At 39.2% G+C, this 19,825-nt stretch overlaps 2 protein-coding genes across 2 annotated transcripts; one reads left to right on the top strand and one right to left on the bottom strand.

Moving 5' to 3' along the window:
* Nucleotides 1-208: 208 nt before the first annotated feature.
* On the bottom strand, nucleotides 209-10,113 carry LOC146370711 (immunoglobulin superfamily member 2-like). The gene is made up of 11 exons (XM_084908301.1): nucleotides 9,296-10,113; nucleotides 7,673-8,047; nucleotides 7,137-7,553; nucleotides 6,592-6,999; nucleotides 6,036-6,401; nucleotides 4,851-5,216; nucleotides 3,989-4,360; nucleotides 3,505-3,888; nucleotides 2,967-3,380; nucleotides 1,570-1,962; nucleotides 209-1,480 (listed from the first exon to the last, which is right to left on the bottom strand). The coding sequence occupies exons 1-11, from the start codon at nucleotides 9,366-9,368 to the stop codon at nucleotides 1,278-1,280; spliced, it is 3,771 nt and encodes a 1,256-aa protein (XP_084764427.1). The 5' UTR covers nucleotides 9,369-10,113; the 3' UTR covers nucleotides 209-1,277.
* A 3,064-nt stretch (nucleotides 10,114-13,177) lies between these two features.
* Nucleotides 13,178-19,706, top strand: klhl6 (kelch-like family member 6). The gene is made up of 7 exons (XM_084908046.1): nucleotides 13,178-13,731; nucleotides 13,812-13,977; nucleotides 15,432-15,881; nucleotides 15,976-16,213; nucleotides 16,627-16,829; nucleotides 18,470-18,683; nucleotides 18,902-19,706. The coding sequence occupies exons 1-7, from the start codon at nucleotides 13,475-13,477 to the stop codon at nucleotides 19,198-19,200; spliced, it is 1,827 nt and encodes a 608-aa protein (XP_084764172.1). The 5' UTR covers nucleotides 13,178-13,474; the 3' UTR covers nucleotides 19,201-19,706.
* The last annotated feature ends 119 nt before the right edge of the window (nucleotides 19,707-19,825 follow it).

The raw sequence follows: 19,825 nt of genomic DNA, 5'->3' as shown, positions 1-19,825 counted from the left end.
AAGTAAAGGCAACTAGTTGATTCAATTCTAGTCTTTTGCACAGATGGACTGTTAAAGATTCATAGAGGGTGATGAAGGAAACATTGAGTGAAATAGAGAAAGAATGACAGAGTGTGAAACAGCACACATATATAGTACATTGCATCCTATGAGCCCCTGCATAGCCACACACTATTATTATTTATGTCTTTTTATATATTTTTTATTTTGACACATTGACACGTCAAAGTGCTGACTTTATTTTTCACTTTGAAAGCACTCACATCAACATAAAAGCAGTCTTTCAGGGGCAGTAGACCTGCCCAAGCCTATAACTTTTGAAAAAATAAAATTCATAGAGGAATACAATCCATAAAAAAGTAACACTCAACTTAACAGCCAGTGGGACAAATGCAAGATGAATAACCATGAATTAAAATGCTTTAAATGGCTGACCAATACCTATGTCCACCATATGTGTGCAGTTCATTTTTACAATCCATTGATATTCAGTATCTTATCTAATGATGAACTGTCAAGGTCTATTCTTTAGATGGCTTTTATCTTCAGTTAAAAATTTAAATCAGAATTATTGTTTCAAGCCACAGCAATGAAAAAAATGTAATACTAGATTGCATGTGACAAACATAAAATAAATGAAACACACACACACACACACACACATATATAACACTGTGCATCATGGCTCAGATGCAAATGAGAAATACTGTCATCACCAAACAATTTTTGTAAGCTTTAGCAAAACAATTTTGTAACGATAGCAAAAAAAGGGAAAAGTTTGCATTAGTAAGGATCTTGTGAAAATTCTTAAGAACATTGTGGCAATCAGTATCTAACATTTAAATGTCTGCCACATGGACAACTCAGCAGGATTTCAAGACCACACAGTCATTCTGAGCATTACCACAGCACTTCCCGGTTGAGTAATTGCTGAACTAGTTAGACATTCACCACAATTTATGCTTATAACTGCATGAAAACGTGCTACATTGCAACATCTTCGCAGATGTGAGGCCACAGACTCACCACAGTTCAGCTGCTTGTGCATTCGGGCCTTAAAAATGAGCAGAAGTATCTATAAAATGAGAATTGCCTTTCTAAATGTAGTTTCATTAACTCCTAAAGAAAAAAAATCTTCCTACCTGTACTAAAAGTAAATCAGCAGAGCTACTTCATGGAATGTTATAAACAAATGAATGGACACAATTATTTAAATGGAAAATTTTACATATTTTTGCATCATATCTAAAAGAAACCAAAAAAAATGTCTTTGCTGTTCAATCGTCTCCACTGGGTTTGTTGTTCATAGGTACTGATTCAGCCCAGAGAGATGAAGTTGAGTTTTTTCCTTGTGAGCTTTTACTTCTGCACACCTTGAACATCAGTAATAATATAACCACCACCATAATGATCAGAACTGCAATAACGATTGTATAGGTTGTTGTGTTGCATTCAGATACGGTATTAGCATTAGCATCACCTGCAAAGAAGAAGACAAAGAAAGGTATTTCCAGATGATCTTGTGATATTTACTGAGAGAAATGACTAAGTGTGTTAAGACATGCCTACCTTCTGTGAGAACACTGACATTCAAATGCCCTGACTTTTCCACTGCAACTTTTCTCCACCCACGAGACAGAGAAGGCAGCCACTCCTCTACCTCACAGAAATACAGGCCACTATTTTCAGGACCAGGGTTCAAGAAGGTGAGGCTGAATTGGCTGGGGTCAGGGTGGTCGTATCTCAGGCGAACATTCTCCCCAAACCTGTGTTGCAGAATGGAGTTTCTGTAGACTGTAAATATGGGGCGTTGTTTAGTTTCTATTTCTTTCTGCCAAAACCATGTGACCTGGAACTTGGATTCATTGCTGGATTGTTTGTTGATGTTACAGGGGATAGTAAAATCCTGGTTTCTGCTTATATTCATCGCTGTATCTTCCTTTGAAACAGAGAGATTGTTTTCTGTGAAAAAGGACAAGGGCAAAACTTTAGGTTATTAAGGTAACTAATCAGTGAGACCTAATGAAATTCAGTTATACTGACACACAAGGGAGAGCTTGCAAACAGCCAAACAGAAGAGATGAAACAATCAACAGCAAAACAAGAGAGGTGCCCAGAAGACAACTGAGAAGAGTGGAACATTTTGTCAAGGTTTTGGGAATTACATTTGATTCCTTTTTTATAGAGTTAAATTAGATGATAACACTAAATTATATATGGCTGATACAAAGTTACAGCAAGAAGATTAAAGATAGTCTCTTGTTCATTTCTAGCTCCATCTTCATTCAGTGAGGGGACTAGAAAAACCTTTGCATGCTTCACAGTGCAAACACATCTTGATTTGAGTCATATTTGGCAGCCCACTGAAATTCATCTAGTTGAAGCTGTTTTAGAAACTCTCCATTAAAGGTCTCCAGTCACAAGTGTGGATGGTTGGGGCTGCTTTACTCACATCCAAAGCTGTGTGCTCTCATATGGCTGTTCTAGGGATGTCAACTCTCAATGACTTTATACAGACCCAGATTTAGAAAAGGCCTGAAGCACGAGCTTTTGACTTGAATTTAGGATTGAAACTTAAGTCTTGTTTGATGTCATCCACCACTATTAGGGTCAAATGGATTGACACAGAACTTGTAACTGAGGGAAACACATCACTCGCTTCTTAATTGGTTTAAAATGTGCTTACAAGTATCCTTAATTCATACACCTCACAAAATAGCTAGACTATTAGGAGCCCAACAGAACACTTCTAAAACTCTTCTTTCGATATAATCTCTCATTACAAATAAAGAGATTAGAATGAGTTAGTAATGTTACCTTGGGTGTTAAAGACTTATAGGGCTAATGAAGGAAAAAAAATCAGGAAAAGTCAGGAAAGAGGAGGAGAAAAACATCCATGCAAACATAAGCTACAACATTAAGAACATTAACATTCCAACAGAACACTTCTAAAAGTGTGATCATACCTGTTACTATTACACTGAGTTTGATAGCACCACCACTGTCTGAGGCCTTCAGCTGCCAGTGAGCTTCATTATCCAGCTGGTATTGATCCACTTGGCACCAGTAGGTTCCACTATCCTCTTCATGGGCTTTCTGAATACTTAGGTAAAAGCTTTTCTGAGTGGGTCTGGACAGGCGTAGCCGCTCCTGCAGGCCTCTGATGTCTTTGTTGTCTGGGTAACTCACTAGGCCGGTGTGATCAAGCTCCACCAGGGAGGCTTTCTTCAAAGAAGAACTGTGTGCAGCATAATGCCAAATGACTCGATAGAAAACCGAAGAACCAGAAGCTCCTGAGGTAATGCTACAGTTGAGCTTGACTTCTTCTCCTTCTTTGGCAGTCAGCTGCTGTTCTTTCTTATCTAAACGAAGGTCGTTGGCTAGAGAATGAAAAAAATTTATATGAAGTTATATATTTTTAAATGGTCTGTTTAATTTATTTTTGTGCCAACTGTATATGGCATGTGAACATGTTTCTGAAGTATGAAAAATAAATGTATTCACCAGGCTCAGTAATTGTTAGCACTGTGCTTTTGGACACTGTTGAGAGCAGATACCATTCACCACGAGGATCTTGAAGCCACTCGCCCACTTTGCATGTATATAAACCTTTATCTGAGATTCGAGCTTGCCGAATAATCAGTTCAAAAGTGGGTCCTTTGCTGCGCCTCATGCTGATTCGCTGACGCAGGTCCACCTGGGATTCCGTTACTATGGAATTCCGGTCCAAGCTTACAATGGTCTTATTTCCTGCATTTTCCTCATGCAGCCAGGTGATAGAATAGAGTGATGATTCAGACGTTTTTGTGATGATGGAGCATGTTATTGTTATGTCAGTGTTCATGTTTCTTGTCAATGCAGGGATAGGTGACACATCAAGTCTGCTTACTAGAAAAGGAGACAATATTTTCATTATTTTCTGAGGAAACAGGGAAAAAATGACTCTTTCTATTTAATGACGCCCCAAAATGGCTGCAGCTGGCAGTACCTGGGTTATTTACTATCACAGAAAGCTGATTGGATGCTTTCAACTCCTTGTGTACATTCTTCAGTAAGACAGACACATTACACTGGTAGCTTCCTCCTTCTCTGTGGCTGGTACCAATGACCAGCAGATAGTACATGACTTCAGTTTTTCTGCTTTCTACTCGTAGCTGGTAGTGGTTCTGATCTGCAGACCAACTGATGGTGCCATCAGGGGAAAGTCTCAGGATGGTGTCTGGTGTTTTAGCCTCACGTTGCACGCTCCAAGTCACTGTTACTGGCATGTGTGGCCCTCTGACCCTGCACATCAACTCCAATTTTTCTCCAACAGTCACCTGAGTCTTGCGACTGCTTAGAGACACTCCCATCAGCGTGTCTGACACAAAAATCCAAAATAGTCAGTGACAGCAAGTAAGAAAGGAGAAGCTGGTGATCAAGCAATCATTAGTGTTGAAAGCAAAAAGGAGATGTGAATACATGGCTACAAAACCACAACTGGCTTCTCAGTCTACACAATATGGCTATTGTTATGTCACCCTTCATTTCTTACGTAAAAGCAAAGAAAGTTGCTTGTAAATGTAAAGTTTGGTTTAATTGCAGGGGTACAGTAAACAAAGGAAGGATTCCCAACGGTGACAAGATCTCAATATCAGGTTTTGGATATTTGTCTACCATTTTCTTGTGATATATCACTATGGGCTAAAGTGTTCAATGGACATATCTGCAAATAAACAGATCAATAGCCAAGCGGATCAAAATCCACTTATTTACTTTGCTAATTTATTATTAAACAAATCAAAACACTCAATAAGAAGAAAAACCTGTTATAATGTAGGTAACTACACAAACACACAGACACATCTTACCTATAGAAATCACTGTCACAGTGGTAGTTTGTGTCTGGTTGTGAGTCTTGCCATTAGTTATGCGCTCAGACACAGCACACTGGTACACTCCTGAATCAGACAGTGTGACCTCATCAAGCTCTAAGGTGAAATTGTCAGTAGCTGGACGCATCACCTTCACTTTGCGACTCACAAACTCCTCTGCTATCTCTGTAACACCCTCCTCATTTATACTGATGATCTCAGTGAACGTGGCCGTTGGTGTTGATTTGTGTTGCCAGGTGGCAGAGAGTTGACCTTGAACCCCATCCACTTTACAGAAGAGATGCAGCCCGCCCCCTTCGGCCACATTTACAGCCTGCTGCATTTTGACTGACAGCCTGTTTTCTGTGAGGAGATGAGGCAAGAGACAAATAGTACTGCTGTGTTTGAGAAGATACTCATAGAAAAAGTAATTTTACAAACAGCAAAAACACAAAATAAGAAAACTTAACACTTTGAAACTACAAGTGAGCCTTAATAACAGCAGGTAAAATCAACAATGTAAAAAGGAAAGTGAAATAAACCCTGAATAACTCAGTGTATGTGTTCACTATGACAAACCCTGGGGCTGAAATGCTACAACAAATAATATTCAGTCAAACATTCTGAAGACAGTTTCGTTTTCTGAAAGCCGCACTCGCAATTCAGCTAAAAAAAATACATAAAACAAAATATTTTTTGCTCGCTGGTGATAAATGTGCAATCTGATTGTTGAGTGTTGAGATGTGGAAACCTAAAATTTTGACTTATGACAATGCAAAGAGTAAATCCACTAAACAACGTGATTTTGCTTTGTAGACGTATTCCATCTAGATTTCCTGTGGGGAAATGTAAAGTTTGATTTAATGTTGTTCAGTAAACAAAAGAAGGATTCCCAAAGGATTACATTGAGACTCTCAATATCAGTATGTTTTGGATGTTTTATGCCATTATCTTGTAATATATTACTATAGGCTAAATGGTTTAATGAATATATCTACAAGTAAACAGATTAATAGTCAAGCTGACCAAAATCCACTTATTTACTTTGCTATTTCTTCTGTAATATTTGAAGTGTAGTTTAACAAAGAAGTGTTAGAATTTATGATAGAAACACCTGTTACAATGAAGGTAATATCATGTCTTGAATAGTTTGTACTACACAAACACACAGACACATCTTACCTATAGAAATCACTGTCACGGTGGTAGTTTGTGCCTGGTTGTGAGTCTTGCTGTTAGGTTTGCGCTCAGACACAGCACACCGGTACACTCCTGAATCAGACAGTGTGACCTCATCAAGCACTAAGGTGAAGTTGTCAGTAGTTGGACGCATCACCTTCACTTTGCGACTCACAAACTCCTCTGCTATCTCTGTAACACCCTCCTGACTTATACTGATGATCTCAGTGAACGGGGCCGTTGGTGTTGATTTGTGTTCCCAGGTGACAGAGAGCTGACCTTGAACCCCATCCACTTTACAGAAGAGATGCAGCCCGCCCCCTTCGGCCACATTTACAGCCTGCTGCATTTTGACTGCCAGCCTGTTTTCTGTGAGGAGATGAGGCGACAGACAAATAGTACTGCTGTGTTTGAGAAGTTAATAATAAAATAATTAAATTTCACTAACAGTAAAAACAAATAAGAAAAATCACATTGTGTAATCCTTAATAACTACAGATAAAATTAACAATGAAAAAGGGAAAAGAGTTAAACCCGGAATGTGTTCACTTTGACACACCTGTGGCTGAGACGCTGACCCGCTGTGAGCTGGAGTCTTTGGGTTCTCCTTCAATAAAAGCATCATCTTGGCCTCTCTCTTGAGGCCAGACTGTACAGATATACTCTCCCTGGTCCTCAGTTCTCACAGGCTTTAAGATGAGACGGTAATCTCTGTTCCCGCTTCGGGCGGCTCTGAGCTCTCCATTTTTCTGTCGAACACTGTACTCCGGTGCCACAGTGAGAACGCCTGTGGGACCAATGCGGGCCAGCTCCACACTTCCCTTGAGCCATGCTACAGAGAAGAATCTTTTCTCCACGTCCTGTGTGTTTATATTACAGGACAGCATCAGCTCCTGCCCCTCCTGCAGCGCTGCTGGCTGTGCTGAGATGTCCACTGCCAGAGACGGAGACGATGGCTCTACCACCTCTACTCAAGATAAAAAATTAAAACGGTGAGACATCCACACATTAAATCATGAAGGCAGTTGTCTAACATTAATGTGCTGATCAATACATGTAATTTAATATAGCATTGCTAAGCAAAATCAATGAAATGCTTCCCACCTGTGGCTTTAACTGTCAGGGTCATTTCTTCTGCATTCTTCTGTATGATGATGTACCAGGAGCCATCAGGATCTTGGATCCACTCCTGAGCCTGGCAGTAGATCCTACCTTGGTCTGATGGCTCAACCTCAGCCATCTTTAGGCTGTACGAGGCCTCTCCCCATTTATCTAAGCGTATGAGACCTGCTTGGTAACGCCTTTCAAACCCCTGGCCTGGCCTCAGTGTAAAATCTCTATTCAGAGAAATGATAGGCTGAGCGTCCTCCTGTCCATCTTTATGGAGATACCAGGCAACAGACAGATGGGTGTGCTGGCTGGTGCTGCTAGAGGCCAGACATGTTAAAGTCAGAGCTTCACCCTCATTTAAGCTCAGTGGTGTGGAAGCAGATGATGAGACACTCAGGGAGTCTTCAATCACTATGAAACCACATCAGAGAAATCAAAAGTCATGAATGCTCTGACATCATCTGTATCGTACCTACATGAAGATACATTCAAGTGTTTTATGACTGAAAATCAGGATGGCGATTGATTACCTTTAACGACTGTCTTAGCAGAATACTCTCCATCATAAGCACCTTCTAAGTTGACTGCAGTACATTCATATTCCCCTTCATCAGTTTTCTGCAGGCTTTTTATCTCGAAGCGGACTGAGTTTGGTGAGAGATGTTTCAAAGTAATTTCATTTTTTATCACACGGGTTAGGTGAGAAGAATATCCAAAATTATCTTCATGTGAACTGATGATTTGGATCTCAAAGTTTGGGTTTGAAGGCTTCGTCATACGGAATTCAAAATGTTTGTCAGTGTTTTCACTTCTGAAGCCACTCACACTGCAGGTGATGTAGAGGGGAGAGCCTAACACACGATACAGAGGCCCAGCTTGTGCTTCAGTTTTCACTCTGGCTTCTCCTGAGTAAAGCAGAGACAAACACAAATGAAGTCATCTGAATCCTGCAACTTCAAAGTGCCACTTGTGTATTTATAAGTATTAAAGTATCTAACATATATGTTGCAGGCATGTTACAAATGAATGATAGAATGAATACACAATATTTTCAGAAAGATTTATATAGTTTTTTATTTGTTAAGTTATTTTCTGCAAAAATATGGTTTTTATGACATTTCGGATAAAAAAAGAAAAAATGTTTGCAAGTTTTGAAAAAAGATATATTCACCCTCCAGGTGATGGCCACAATCAGCCATATGACTGTGTTTTTTGTTAGTTCCTTTTTAAGGAAACTGTGGGTTCCTGTCACGAACTGTCTGAGGTAGTCTTACAAGTCTATACGAAGATTACGAGGATAGGAGTGCTATTCAGACCGTGATAGAAATCTAATTAAATCAAATAATGTGCACAATCGTCTTCTTTTCATCCAAGTAAAAACTGCTTGTTTTCTTGAGTCACTTTATTTTCCCTCATGTAGGAAATATTTTTTCCCCAGAGAAAGCAAACATTTTGTCAAGATCTGCAGCCTGCAGATGATGTGAAACTGAATGAGGGCCTCAATGCAGGAGACACTTGACAGGCAGGAACAAGTTAACATAAAGTGAGCTTTCTATTAAGACTGATCGTAAAGGTATAAAATAAGACAAACCAAAATGGAACAAATTAAACTGGGAAATACGAGGAAACATGGAACCTAAACGACATGAGGGTAGCTGAGGAAACACTCAGACTACAGGGGGGAGACTGAGATAATATATACACAAGGGGAAGATTGAACACTTTAAATTCCACACTTTAAAAACAAAACACTGGGTCAAAATCCAGACCCATGAACCATTTATTGCTTCCTATTTCATGATGCAAATGATGCATGAAAATAATTCGGAGCTAATTTGCTTTCGTGTAGCAATTACACTGATATTAAATATAGAGACACCAAAGGAGATGAACCAGTGAGTTTAATCTCAGAGCTTTTCAAAAATCACGACGCAAACAACACAGACAATATTTTAGCTTTACCAAAGACGAAGAGCTTAACATGAAAATGTACTGATAGTAATTATATATTTTTATTATATTCAAAATGGACATACAGTGTGTTCTTACCACCTGCTAACTTTAACACAGTTAATATTCTGACATCTCCAGTGTATCCTCGAGGTCACTGACTAGAATCCACTCCAGCTAAAGGAAGCCAGTGTACCACTTACCACAACGCAAAAGCTGACCCAGGCAGAGAATCAAACTGGACCTCCAAACGGAGAGCAGGAAACAACTCATCATGAACCTTCAGCTTCAGGCTCAGAGCTTTACGTCCTCAGCATAGCCTCTGTGATCAAGCTCTTAGTCTGTGTGAAAATCTGCCTTTGTCTTTTCACACTTGTTAAAGTGGTTTATGTTTCCTGTCGGTGACCTAGAGCAAGAGGAAGTCTGAGATATTTCCTGCACACTGCACATTATTCATGACTTTTGTGTAGGTGTACAGGTGGATCGGTGGAGATCAGTAACATCGCTCGTTTTTTTTTCCCATCCTCGATCGAAACATTGGATGGTTACACGCGTGGTTAGACAACCTTATGCCGAGCGGGCTCATAAGTAGGTCACCAAACCCTTCATTCTGTTCATTTCTATGTAGCGTTTTCAGAGGGAGAAACGTTTCGTCACTCACCCAAGCGATTTCTTCAGTCTCAACTTTTGCATAATGACTGAAACTTGGTGCTAGTTTCAGTCATTGTGCAGAGCTATACTGTTTACAAGGCTGGGGGGAAACCTGCAGTCAGCTGCGACTGAGATGAGACTTCCAGATGAACGGAATAAACTTTTTGGGAAAACATATGTAACTTTTCGATTATTCATCGACTTCCTTTAAAATATATTTTTCATAGCATGATCATATTGTTGCATAGGCGACTTGTGAGATAACGTGGTTGCGGTCAAATTGCGTTGCGTAGAAACGTCCCTTTAACGGTCCCCATCTGAGTTTGACCCAGTTTTTGCAAACAGTGATAATTTGAATGCATCTGTTTGAACGATCCTGTATATTAATGACGCAATATTGCCATCTGGTGGAGACCAGAAAGACGTACAGTTCTACACAGTTAAATCAGCGTTTCAACATTTAGACTGTTTAAACATGATATAATAGAGACAAGCTAAGAAAGAGAAGGGGTAAACATTTTATCAAGTTCATGCAAACAAGAAAATTTAATGATGTATGCAGAGGAAATACAGGATTTAAGAAGCCCATAAGTGATATTTCAATCCAGAATGACTATTGTGAATTCAAAAACAGTGGGGGAAAATGATGTCATGATGTAGCTTATTAATAACTAATAAAGTAGCAGTATTTTGTTATAATCTACACTCATCCATCACTTTGTTAGGTGCATTACTGTGCATAAGTTTTAAAACACCCCTCATTTCTTTAACAACATCCCAAAGTGGCCAATATTAAGCTGATGGTTGTTGTGGTATATACTGGAAAATGACAGATAGGTGCAGGAAGGTATTCATGTGCAAAGATAAATGGTAATATGGTATTTAAGGTCATAAATAGAGTTCTAAAGAGCTAGAAAATCAATATTTGGTATGATCATCTTCGACACTCTCTACAAGACAAGTTGATCTTAGGAATAGTTCTCCAGGCTTCTTATAGAACATTCAATGCCCTTTTGGGGATGTCGGCTGCCTTTTTCTCCATTCTGTATCAAGATGATCCCACGCTGCTTTAGTAATGTACAGGTCTGGGCTTTGGGGAGGCCAGTCCATGACTTTTACTGTATTGACAGTGAACCTTTTGTTCATAATTCCATCAATTTTAACAAGATTCCCAACACCACTGGCTGAAGTTCAGCCCCCAAAACTCCACAATGTTTTACAGATGTGTGTAATGACACATGTATAACACTTACTGTTGTACAGCTTTTAACCAAAAATTAAAAAAAAAATCAAATTTGGAGTCATCACTCTATATGACATGTTGCAACTGATTTTCAGTTCAGTTCTTGTGTAATTTGACATATCTCAGCCTTTTCTCCCTGTTTCCTTTCCTTAAGAATGGCTTCTTGACATCCACCCTTCAAAGATACCATTTCTGATGGTGCTTCAATGAACAGTAGATGATCAGGTGAAGGGCCAGATGCATTTTTCAGGTTTTGTGGCAGGTCCTTCATGTCCTCACCCCTGGACTTTTTTCTTGTTAAGATACGATCTTCAAATAAGGTTCATTTGTGTTGTAAGTTTTAGTCTTGTCCAGTTTTCCCTAAAAGTTTTAAAGACATACTATACAATATGGTGAGATATGGTATATGGTATATGATATGGTATATGATATCTCTTTTAGAATCACTTTGTTGGTGCAAAAACAAAATTTTATGCCTGTTAAAAGATGTTGTCTTCAACTAAAACAAATGGGGATAAATAAAGCATTGTTGTGTAGACACAACACTGATTGAAGTTCCTTTTTTTAATGCTTCAGTGATTCATTGAAGTCAAGTGGCTCAACAAACTTGTCAGAATTGCTGTGAAAATGGTCAGATACAAAGACTGGACTAAAATGGTTGGGGAGTGGGAAAAACATCAACATGTCGAAAAAAAGGAGAAAAAAACTTTTAAAGAGCTGAAGAAGGACTATATAACTATTGCTTAAAAATACTTGAACAAACAAACAAACTATGAACAAACCAAACAAATCAGAATGAGAAAAAATATGATTTGAGTAACTTTGAACATGGCATGGGTTATAGTGTTTCAGAAACTGCTAATCTGTTGGGATTTTGTCACAAAATCATCTCTAGCATTTACAAAGAATGATCAGAAAAAGAGAAGAGATCCAGTGAGACATCAACCACACATTTTTTGTATGTGAAAATGTATTTTTTGATGGCAGAGGTCAGAGGAGAATGTCAGACCTGTTTTGAACTGACAGGAACAATTCGTTACAACCAAAGTAAGCATAAGAGCAACTTGAACATGTCAAACGTGTCAAGGTTCCACTTCTGTCAGTGAAGAACAGGAAACTGTGTCTAGAGTTTACAAAGACTGAAGATGGGGGAAAAAAATGCTGTCTGGTCTGATGAGTCTGCTGGTAGGGTTAGAATCTGGCATAAACAACATGAAAAGATGGGTTTATCCTACCTTGTATCAACGGTTTACACTGCTGGAGGTGCGATGATGCAGGAGAGATTTTCTTGGGACAGTTTGGCCCCTTTACTACCAAATAAACATCATTTAAATGTTGTAGCCTACCTGAGTATTGCTGCTGAACATGTCCATACCTTCATGACCACAATGTGACCATCTTGTGATAGCTGCTTCTAACAGGATAGTGCCATCATGTCAGTATGAACCAAAATTTCTGATGAATGTTTCCAGCACCTTGTTGAATCTACAGGAAGAATCAAGGCAGTTATGAAGGCAGAGAGGAGGTCCAACCCAGAATGAGCAAAATGCATCTAATAGAGTTACCAGTGAGTTTATCTTACTACTTTGCATTTGAATGACTGCACAATACCAAAACACATGTGATGTATATTGGAGGGCAGAGTGCTGCCTTTTTGTTGTCAATACTAATTAAGGACAAAAACAAAAAAACAATGTGTTTTTTTTTTGTTTTGTTTTTCGGCTTTTTGCTGTGTTTACTGAGACACTTTTACCATCTCAGGCTTTTAAATCTGGTAAAATGTCACAATCTAAGGCTCCTCTTCTGATGAATCACAAACTTACGCAACCACGGAGTTCTTTAGACTAGCATACGTCAAAATGGTCGTGAATGAATGCCTCTAGGGGTTTGAGGGACTTTCTCACGTATGGGAAGACAAGCACGTCATCTTTCATGTTTCCCAGCGTGATACAACCTGCTGGTTTAGATATAAAAAGGTAGCCTTCTAGTTAAACTTGGACTTATGGCGCCAGTGTGATGGCGTGATGCAAGAAAACTCAAGATGAGGAGTTCACAGGAGCGTTCCGCTTATGTTTGAGATGAAATACTTTTATCCCACCTAGGTTAAGCTGCTGAGCAGACTTCTTTCTCTTTTTTCCTTTTTTTTTTGCAGTCATCTTTTTCATAGAAGAGACCTGCCATCATTGTCTGTGATAAAAAAAAACAAAGAAAGGCAAAAAAAACTGTCTAGCTTAGAGAGAAATTTACTCAGCTGAAGACGAAGGGGAAGTGTTATGCATACGCATGTCCCTTACAGAACAGGAATAGGAAGTATGAAGAAGACAGGAAAAAACACAAATCCACTTCTCAACGTAAAAGAACTGCTGCAAGCGTAAACCACACATGTTTGTGCACTTTCTATGTAGGCTACGTGTGCAGGTGTTTCTGAAGGTGGCTGCATGCTGCTCATCTGCAGAAAGGGAGTTTTGAAGCTCTGCTGGTTTGAAAGATGAGTGACTCACTGGAGAGGACTACAGACTGTCCTTTGCCGCTTCTCGCTGAGGAGTCCAACGTGAACGATGAGAAAGGGAATGTAACAGGACCCAGTGAGTTACGTTGGGAAGATGGAGGTCTGCCCATGGAGCTCCAGAAAGGGATGGAAACCCTACGAGTGAACAGAGAATTGACTGATGTGACACTGCACGTTCAGGGTCATGACTTCGCTTGCCATAGAGCGATTCTGGCAGCTGCAAGTCACTACTTCAGGTAAATCATCATCTGGTCTTAACTGTGTCGTGATCTCGGGCCTACTTGTTTTACTCATAAATTATGGCCGGTCTCTACAGGGCAATGTTTTGCAGCGGTCTCAAGGAGAGTCATGAGGAACGTGTGGAAATGAAAGGTTTGGACAGCGGGACAATGCACTGTCTCTTGGAGTATACCTACACCAGCCGAGCTCTTCTCACACACTCGAATGTCCAGAGAATACTCGAGGCTGCCAGTCAGTTTCAGGTAAAGCAGCTTAACTGATCTTTGTTGCTCAATCAGGGTTTTTGTTTTGCAAAATCATTGTCTGGTGCCAGGTCATTGACATTTTTTAACACCAATGTAAAGATGTAGTGAAATCAAACAGCAGAGGCAAAAAAGTTCTACAAATCGAGGTGTGAATTTAGACTTTAAAGACCAAGTGAACCATTTTTTACAAAGACATTTGACCTTAACATGTTTTTCACATAAAGGCAGCACAGCTTGAATTTAAGTCCATAAAATAAATCAACCATAAAGTTTATAATTAATCTGACTGAAAGTTTGTTTTAGTCGAGTTTAACTTGAAAAAGGCTTTTGGCAGCAAACGATCTCTTTCAATTAATTTTTAAACCATCAACACCATCGGTTCATACAAACTTTTTTATATCTGTTATATTTTAACCACCTGCATGTAAAGTCAGTTGGAACAAATAGGCCATCAAAGGAATGAAGACGCCTCGTGCTGAGTTAGCAGCAGAAAGCAAACCATTTATTTCTAATCGGGATGATGGATTTGGTGTTGTGATGTGGAACTGTAATTAAATTTTTGAAACTGCTATCAGCTTCTTACTTCAGTTTTTCCTTGCGTAAAGGGAACAAACACATGATTGGATGAGAAATTGGTTTTGCTAAGAGGGAAGTGAAAGTTGGTCAGTTGTTTACACTCAGGATCATTTTTCCATAAGGGCTTAAATTAACTACACAGCTGTGCCACACTGCAGAGGAGGCAGGTGTTTGTGTTTGTGTGCTTCTATTTTTGCAAAAACGCTTAGGGTGTTAAATTTTGATGATAATTACTTCAGGCACTCTTACTGGATTTTCAGCGTAACTAAGAAGCAAGGTTAAGATCACGTTAAGAGTTAGGGTTAAGATTATCATATGAGGCTAAATTTTATTTTATTTTATATTCTTAAAAAAACTAATCAGGTATCTCATTTTATTCTGGCTTTGTGAAAGAGCTTTGTGAATGCTTTTGCTGCAAGTAATAGATAAAAATATCCACAGCGATTCTGTTGAATTTCAAACGCAGGTTTTCAAAAGCTTATATAAATTCAGGCTATGGCAATTAGATAAGCAAAGTGGGTACCGGGGAAAACTGTGGGCCTCTTTAGTCCAAAATTCTATTACTGTCCACTGTTGGATTGTTTTCTAGCTGCAAATAAGAAAACAGTTGTTTGGTCTGATGCTCACAGACGTCTGAGGACTCACTGCATACAAATGTTTGACTGTGTTATACTTTAGAAGGCATTTTTTTGCAGAAAAAGTCCCCCATCACTTACAATGGAAGTGCACTGGGACAGAATTGATTTACAGCCAGTTTACCAACAAGAAAATTCTAAGCCCTTAAAATCCAACTATAGCTGTAATTGCCAATTTGGAGCAGCTTAATCAGCTACAAATAGCTTTAACCCATGCCTTTGTTCTTTTTGTCTCCTTAGTTCCTTCGTGTGGTAGATGCATGCTCTAGCTTTCTCAGCAAGTCTATGCAGCTAGACACCTGTATTGGCATCTTAAATCTGGCTGACAGACATGCCCTGTCAGCCCTGCGCGCCAGAGCTCAGGACTATATTACTACTCAATTCTCTCAAGTGGTCCAGCAGCAGGACTTCCTGGAGCTGCCAGTGGAATCTCTGGAGACTATCCTGCAGAGGGATGACCTGGATGTGAAATGTGAGGAGTGTGTTTTTGAAGCACTCATGCACTGGGTGAGAGCCCGGCAGGATGAACGCTATCCCTTACTGGCCAGGTTGCTTACGCACGTACGGTTGCCGCTGCTGGAGCCGGCATACTTTGTTGAGAAAGTGGAGTCAGATGAGCTGATACGACGGTGCAGTGAAGCTTTTCCTTTGTTGCAAGAGGCCCGCATTTATCATCTCTCTGGCAGAGAGGTCAGTATAAACCGCTGGGCATATTGTGTTTTATTGTTGTTAATCACTGTTTGTCTCATGTCCAAGTTTCATATATGTTTGACCTTTTTAACAGGTGGTCTCAGAACGAACCAAACCACGTGTGCAGCACTTTCTGTCAGAAGTATTCTTGATCATTGGAGGCTGCACCAAAGACGAACGCTTCATTTCCACTGTCACATGTTTGGACCCTCTCAGACGCAGCCGCCTGGAGGTCGCCAGGATGCCAATGACAGAGTTAGAGGACGAGTCCCAAAATAGAAAATGGGTGGAATTTGCTTGTATCACTTTCCACAATGAAGTATACATATCTGGTGAGTGAACATATTCTTTTCTTCATAGAAAGGCTTCACTTGTGAAATTGTGATGATTGCTCTTTGTTGTTATTACCCGTGAAGTGTGCACTTCACTGGTATTCAAATGTAATGAGAATTTAGGAATTTATGGTATGAACAAAACAAAACAACAGGAAGTCGTGACATTATTTCTGCTCTAACAGTTGCTGTGGTTTTAGGTGTTTCCCAACGCAGGAACTGACAATTCTAGTTAAGTGGAACATGCAGACTGTAAATGCTATGACTAGCACGCAGGATTTCTACATCTTTAAACAGCATGATAACTTAGTGCAGAGTTATTACTAAAGACTTGGCGATATGTCAGTATTTTGGAATGAATGCAATAATTGTACAGATAATCACAGTTTTCTCTAATGGTCTTGTTGCTGTAGGAGGTAAGGAGACACAGCATGATGTTTGGAAATACAATGGTGCCCTGGACAAGTGGATCCAAATCGAGCCCCTGTCGACTGGGCGCTGGAGACACAAGATGGCAGTTCATTGTGGGAAAGTGTACGCACTGGGAGGGTTTGATGGAGTTCAGAGGCTTTCTAGTGTTGAGGCCTATGATCCCTTTCATAATCGCTGGATGCAGGTAAACACAATTTCTCAAAGTGGCTAGATTTTCATATTAACTATAACTGTATATATGTGAAGGGTATTGTTTGTAGTTCCTAATAAAAAGTAAGCAAAAGGGAATTACCAACAACTTCAATCTGCGCAGCATTTTAATGCATTTCAAAAGCATTTTAATTTTAATTCATGTTTTCAAATCTGTTTTATTTGGACAGTCTTGTTTTTATCATGTACTCTGAGTGTTGCTCCCAGTTTTCTGCACCACCACCTTCGATGAGCGATTTCTCATCTAATATATTCTTCTTTAACCTAGTGCAGTATATACAACTCCAGTTGCCCCCAAAAGTTGGGAAGGTGTGGAAAACATAAATAAAAACAGAATTTGATGTTTTGCAACTCTCATAATAACACGTTTTATTCACAACAGAACACAGAAAACATATTGCATGTTTAAACTTATGACATGTAAGATCTTGAGATAAAAATAAGATCATGTGGAATTTCACAAAAGCAACATATTTGATGAAAGCAACATGTTTTTTAAAGTTGGGGCAAGGAGATTTGTGATTGTGTAGCATCCCGTCTTCTTTTTACATCAGTCTGTAAATGTCTGGGAACTGAGGACACCAGTTTTGGGACCTAAAGGAAAGAATTTTTCCTCCACTCTTGTCTGATAGAGGGTTAAAGCTGTTAAACAGTGTAGGATCTTCTTTGTCGTAATTTTCATTTCATAATCTGACAAATGTTTGCAGTTACTGAAAGGTCTGGACTGCATTCAGGCCAGTTCAGCACACTGACTCTTCTACTGTGAACCCATGCTGCCGTAGGCTGCAGTTTAGCATCGTCTTGCTGAAATATGCAAGAATTTCTGTGAAAAAAAAGGCTATCTGGAAGAGACACTTTGCTCTAAAACATGTGTCAATCTGTGTAAGCTGCCATTTCCATAGCCACTATTGCCCCCAGCATACCATCAGAGATGAAGGCTTTTGAACAGAGTGCTGATAAATCAGAGGTCACAGCGCCCATATGTTCTAAAAAGAATTTCAAATTGGAATTTTGTTTGTTCTATTTTCCATTTTGTTGCAAAATCTTCTTTCAGATCTACATTCTACAGCATTTGTGGACTTTTTAGATAACTGTTGCTCAAACTTAAAATAAACAAATATTTTTTGACAAAATAGTAAAGTCTCTCAGTTTAAACATTAAAATATGGGTTTGTGCTATTTGTAAATCATTGCAATGTGTTTCTTATTTACAATTTACATAGTGGCCCAGTTTTTTTTAGAACTTAGGTTTTACTATACCTCACGTGTCACACAAGTTACTTATGTTACTTTCGAGAGTTCAGCTTTCCTGCTATTATCTGCATTTGTATTCTATGTGTTTTCTTTTCCTGTTCAGAAATTCCATCCCATTTAATTTTTGATCCTATGCCTGTTGCCTTCCTATTTTATTTACCTCAATAACTGACTTATGTGTGATCTCCAACCTGAAAGTAAAGTTTTCAGTTTTGGACTTTCACCTGCCTGTGGTGTTCTATCATCAGTTGCAGCTAACATCATTTTTAAGTTAGCGTCTTTTGTTTAGATCTTTTAGCTTTTTAAATTGCCTTACTGTTTTGATTCAGACATACTTATATACACCTCTTATTTACTGCAGGTGACACCTCTTGCAGTAGGTGTGAGCTCATTTGCTGCTGCAAGCTTTGACAGATGGATCTATGTGATTGGTGGTGGGCCGAATGGAAAGCTGGCCACCGATAGGGTCCAATGCTGGGAGCCAGGGACAGGCGGCTGGGAACTGAAAGCACCCATACCCATTGAAACTAAATGCACTAATGCTGTTACATTCAAGAACTGCATCTATGTAGTTGGTAAGCTGTCAAATCCCACTAAGTACATTTACTTACTTAATGTTAGTGGTATTTATATGTAACTTTTAGAATATTGCAGTAACATTGACATGAGCCTTTTCCATCACGACTGCTTTTGGTTTTGATATATTTAATCTATTTTCAGACTTTTATTATGATTCTGCGTACTGATATAGTATATTGATTTGACATCTGTCCAATTCTCTTTGTGGTCTCAGGCGGTGCCATGCATGCCATGTACTGCTACTCTCCTCTATCTGATTCCTGGACCCTTGTGACTCGTCTGGGGGAGAGGGCAAGCTGTGCCATTGCTGCCTGTAACAACAAACTTTTCATCACTGGAGGAAGAGATAATAAAAACCAAGTCATCTCCACAGTGATGTGCTGGGATGTCGCCCGAGGGGTTTTGACAGAGGAGTGCGTTTTACCAATGGGAGTCTCGCACCATGGCAGTGTGACCCTCATGAAGTCCTACACACATATACACAGAATAACACCTGCCTCAGAGAGCCAGTGACACAGGCGTCTGTGAACAGGACTTATTTTGGTGCTAAGAGTGGTTGTAGGATTATGCATGAACAGTAAAAACATGTTCAAAGATAAGAAATATGTTTGGGGTTTTTTGCATGCATTTCAATGTTTACTTTATCTTTGTTACCGTTTTGTAATAAATTAATGACTATGATGTTTTGAAAACATTGCGTTTGTAGTTAAGCTTTCTCAGAAAAGTGTGGATTACAACGTCACAACACGTCACAATAAGTCTACAAACACAAAAACGAAAATTAAACATTTGCTAAATCATTATCTTATAAGTTTCTTATTAACTGCCAGAGAAATTTAAAGTTGCAAATGAAGGAAAGAGCAATGCAAAAGCAATTAAATTAACTTTTGGATTTTCCTTTTATGTTTTCAATTAGCAAACTAACTCTGAACACTACACTTTAATGCTGATTTATTAAATGCAATGGTATTTGAACGCAACACAGGTTACCTGCGTATTAACAAATAAACTGACATGTCAAACAGAACCTGTAATCCATTTCCTTGTGAGTGCTGCCATCAAGTGGTGAAAAGTACTCATGTCGTTATTAAGAGTTCCACACTTTTTGTGAAAGTCAAAACAATGCGACTGTTAAGAC

Source organism: Perissodus microlepis, chromosome 16 (assembly GCF_051167445.1).
Source record: "Perissodus microlepis isolate ML-2025 ecotype Zambia chromosome 16, ASM5116744v1, whole genome shotgun sequence".
Taxonomy (NCBI): domain Eukaryota; kingdom Metazoa; phylum Chordata; class Actinopteri; order Cichliformes; family Cichlidae; genus Perissodus; species Perissodus microlepis.
Note: the sequence above shows the minus strand (reverse complement) of the source record. Positions and strands in the feature narration are given on the sequence as shown.

What these genes read in the sequence shown, in the direction of transcription:
- LOC146370711 (XM_084908301.1), bottom strand. Translation starts at nt 9,368, where the DNA reads ATGATGAGTTGTTTCCTGCTCTCCGTTTGGAGGTCCAGTTTGATTCTC. An exon ending in GGGTCAGCTTTTGCGTTGTG is followed by an intron (nt 8,048 to 9,295) that starts GTAAGTGGTACA and finishes TGCTTTACTCAG; the next exon opens with GAGAAGCCAGAGTGAAAACT. An exon ending in TGCTAAGACAGTCGTTAAAG is followed by an intron (nt 7,554 to 7,672) that starts GTAATCAATCGC and finishes GTGGTTTCATAG; the next exon opens with TGATTGAAGACTCCCTGAGT.
- klhl6 (XM_084908046.1), top strand. Translation starts at nt 13,475, where the DNA reads ATGAGTGACTCACTGGAGAGGACTACAGACTGTCCTTTGCCGCTTCTC. An exon ending in ATCATCTCTCTGGCAGAGAG is followed by an intron (nt 15,882 to 15,975) that starts GTCAGTATAAAC and finishes CCTTTTTAACAG; the next exon opens with GTGGTCTCAGAACGAACCAA. An exon ending in TTCATAATCGCTGGATGCAG is followed by an intron (nt 16,830 to 18,469) that starts GTAAACACAATT and finishes TATTTACTGCAG; the next exon opens with GTGACACCTCTTGCAGTAGG.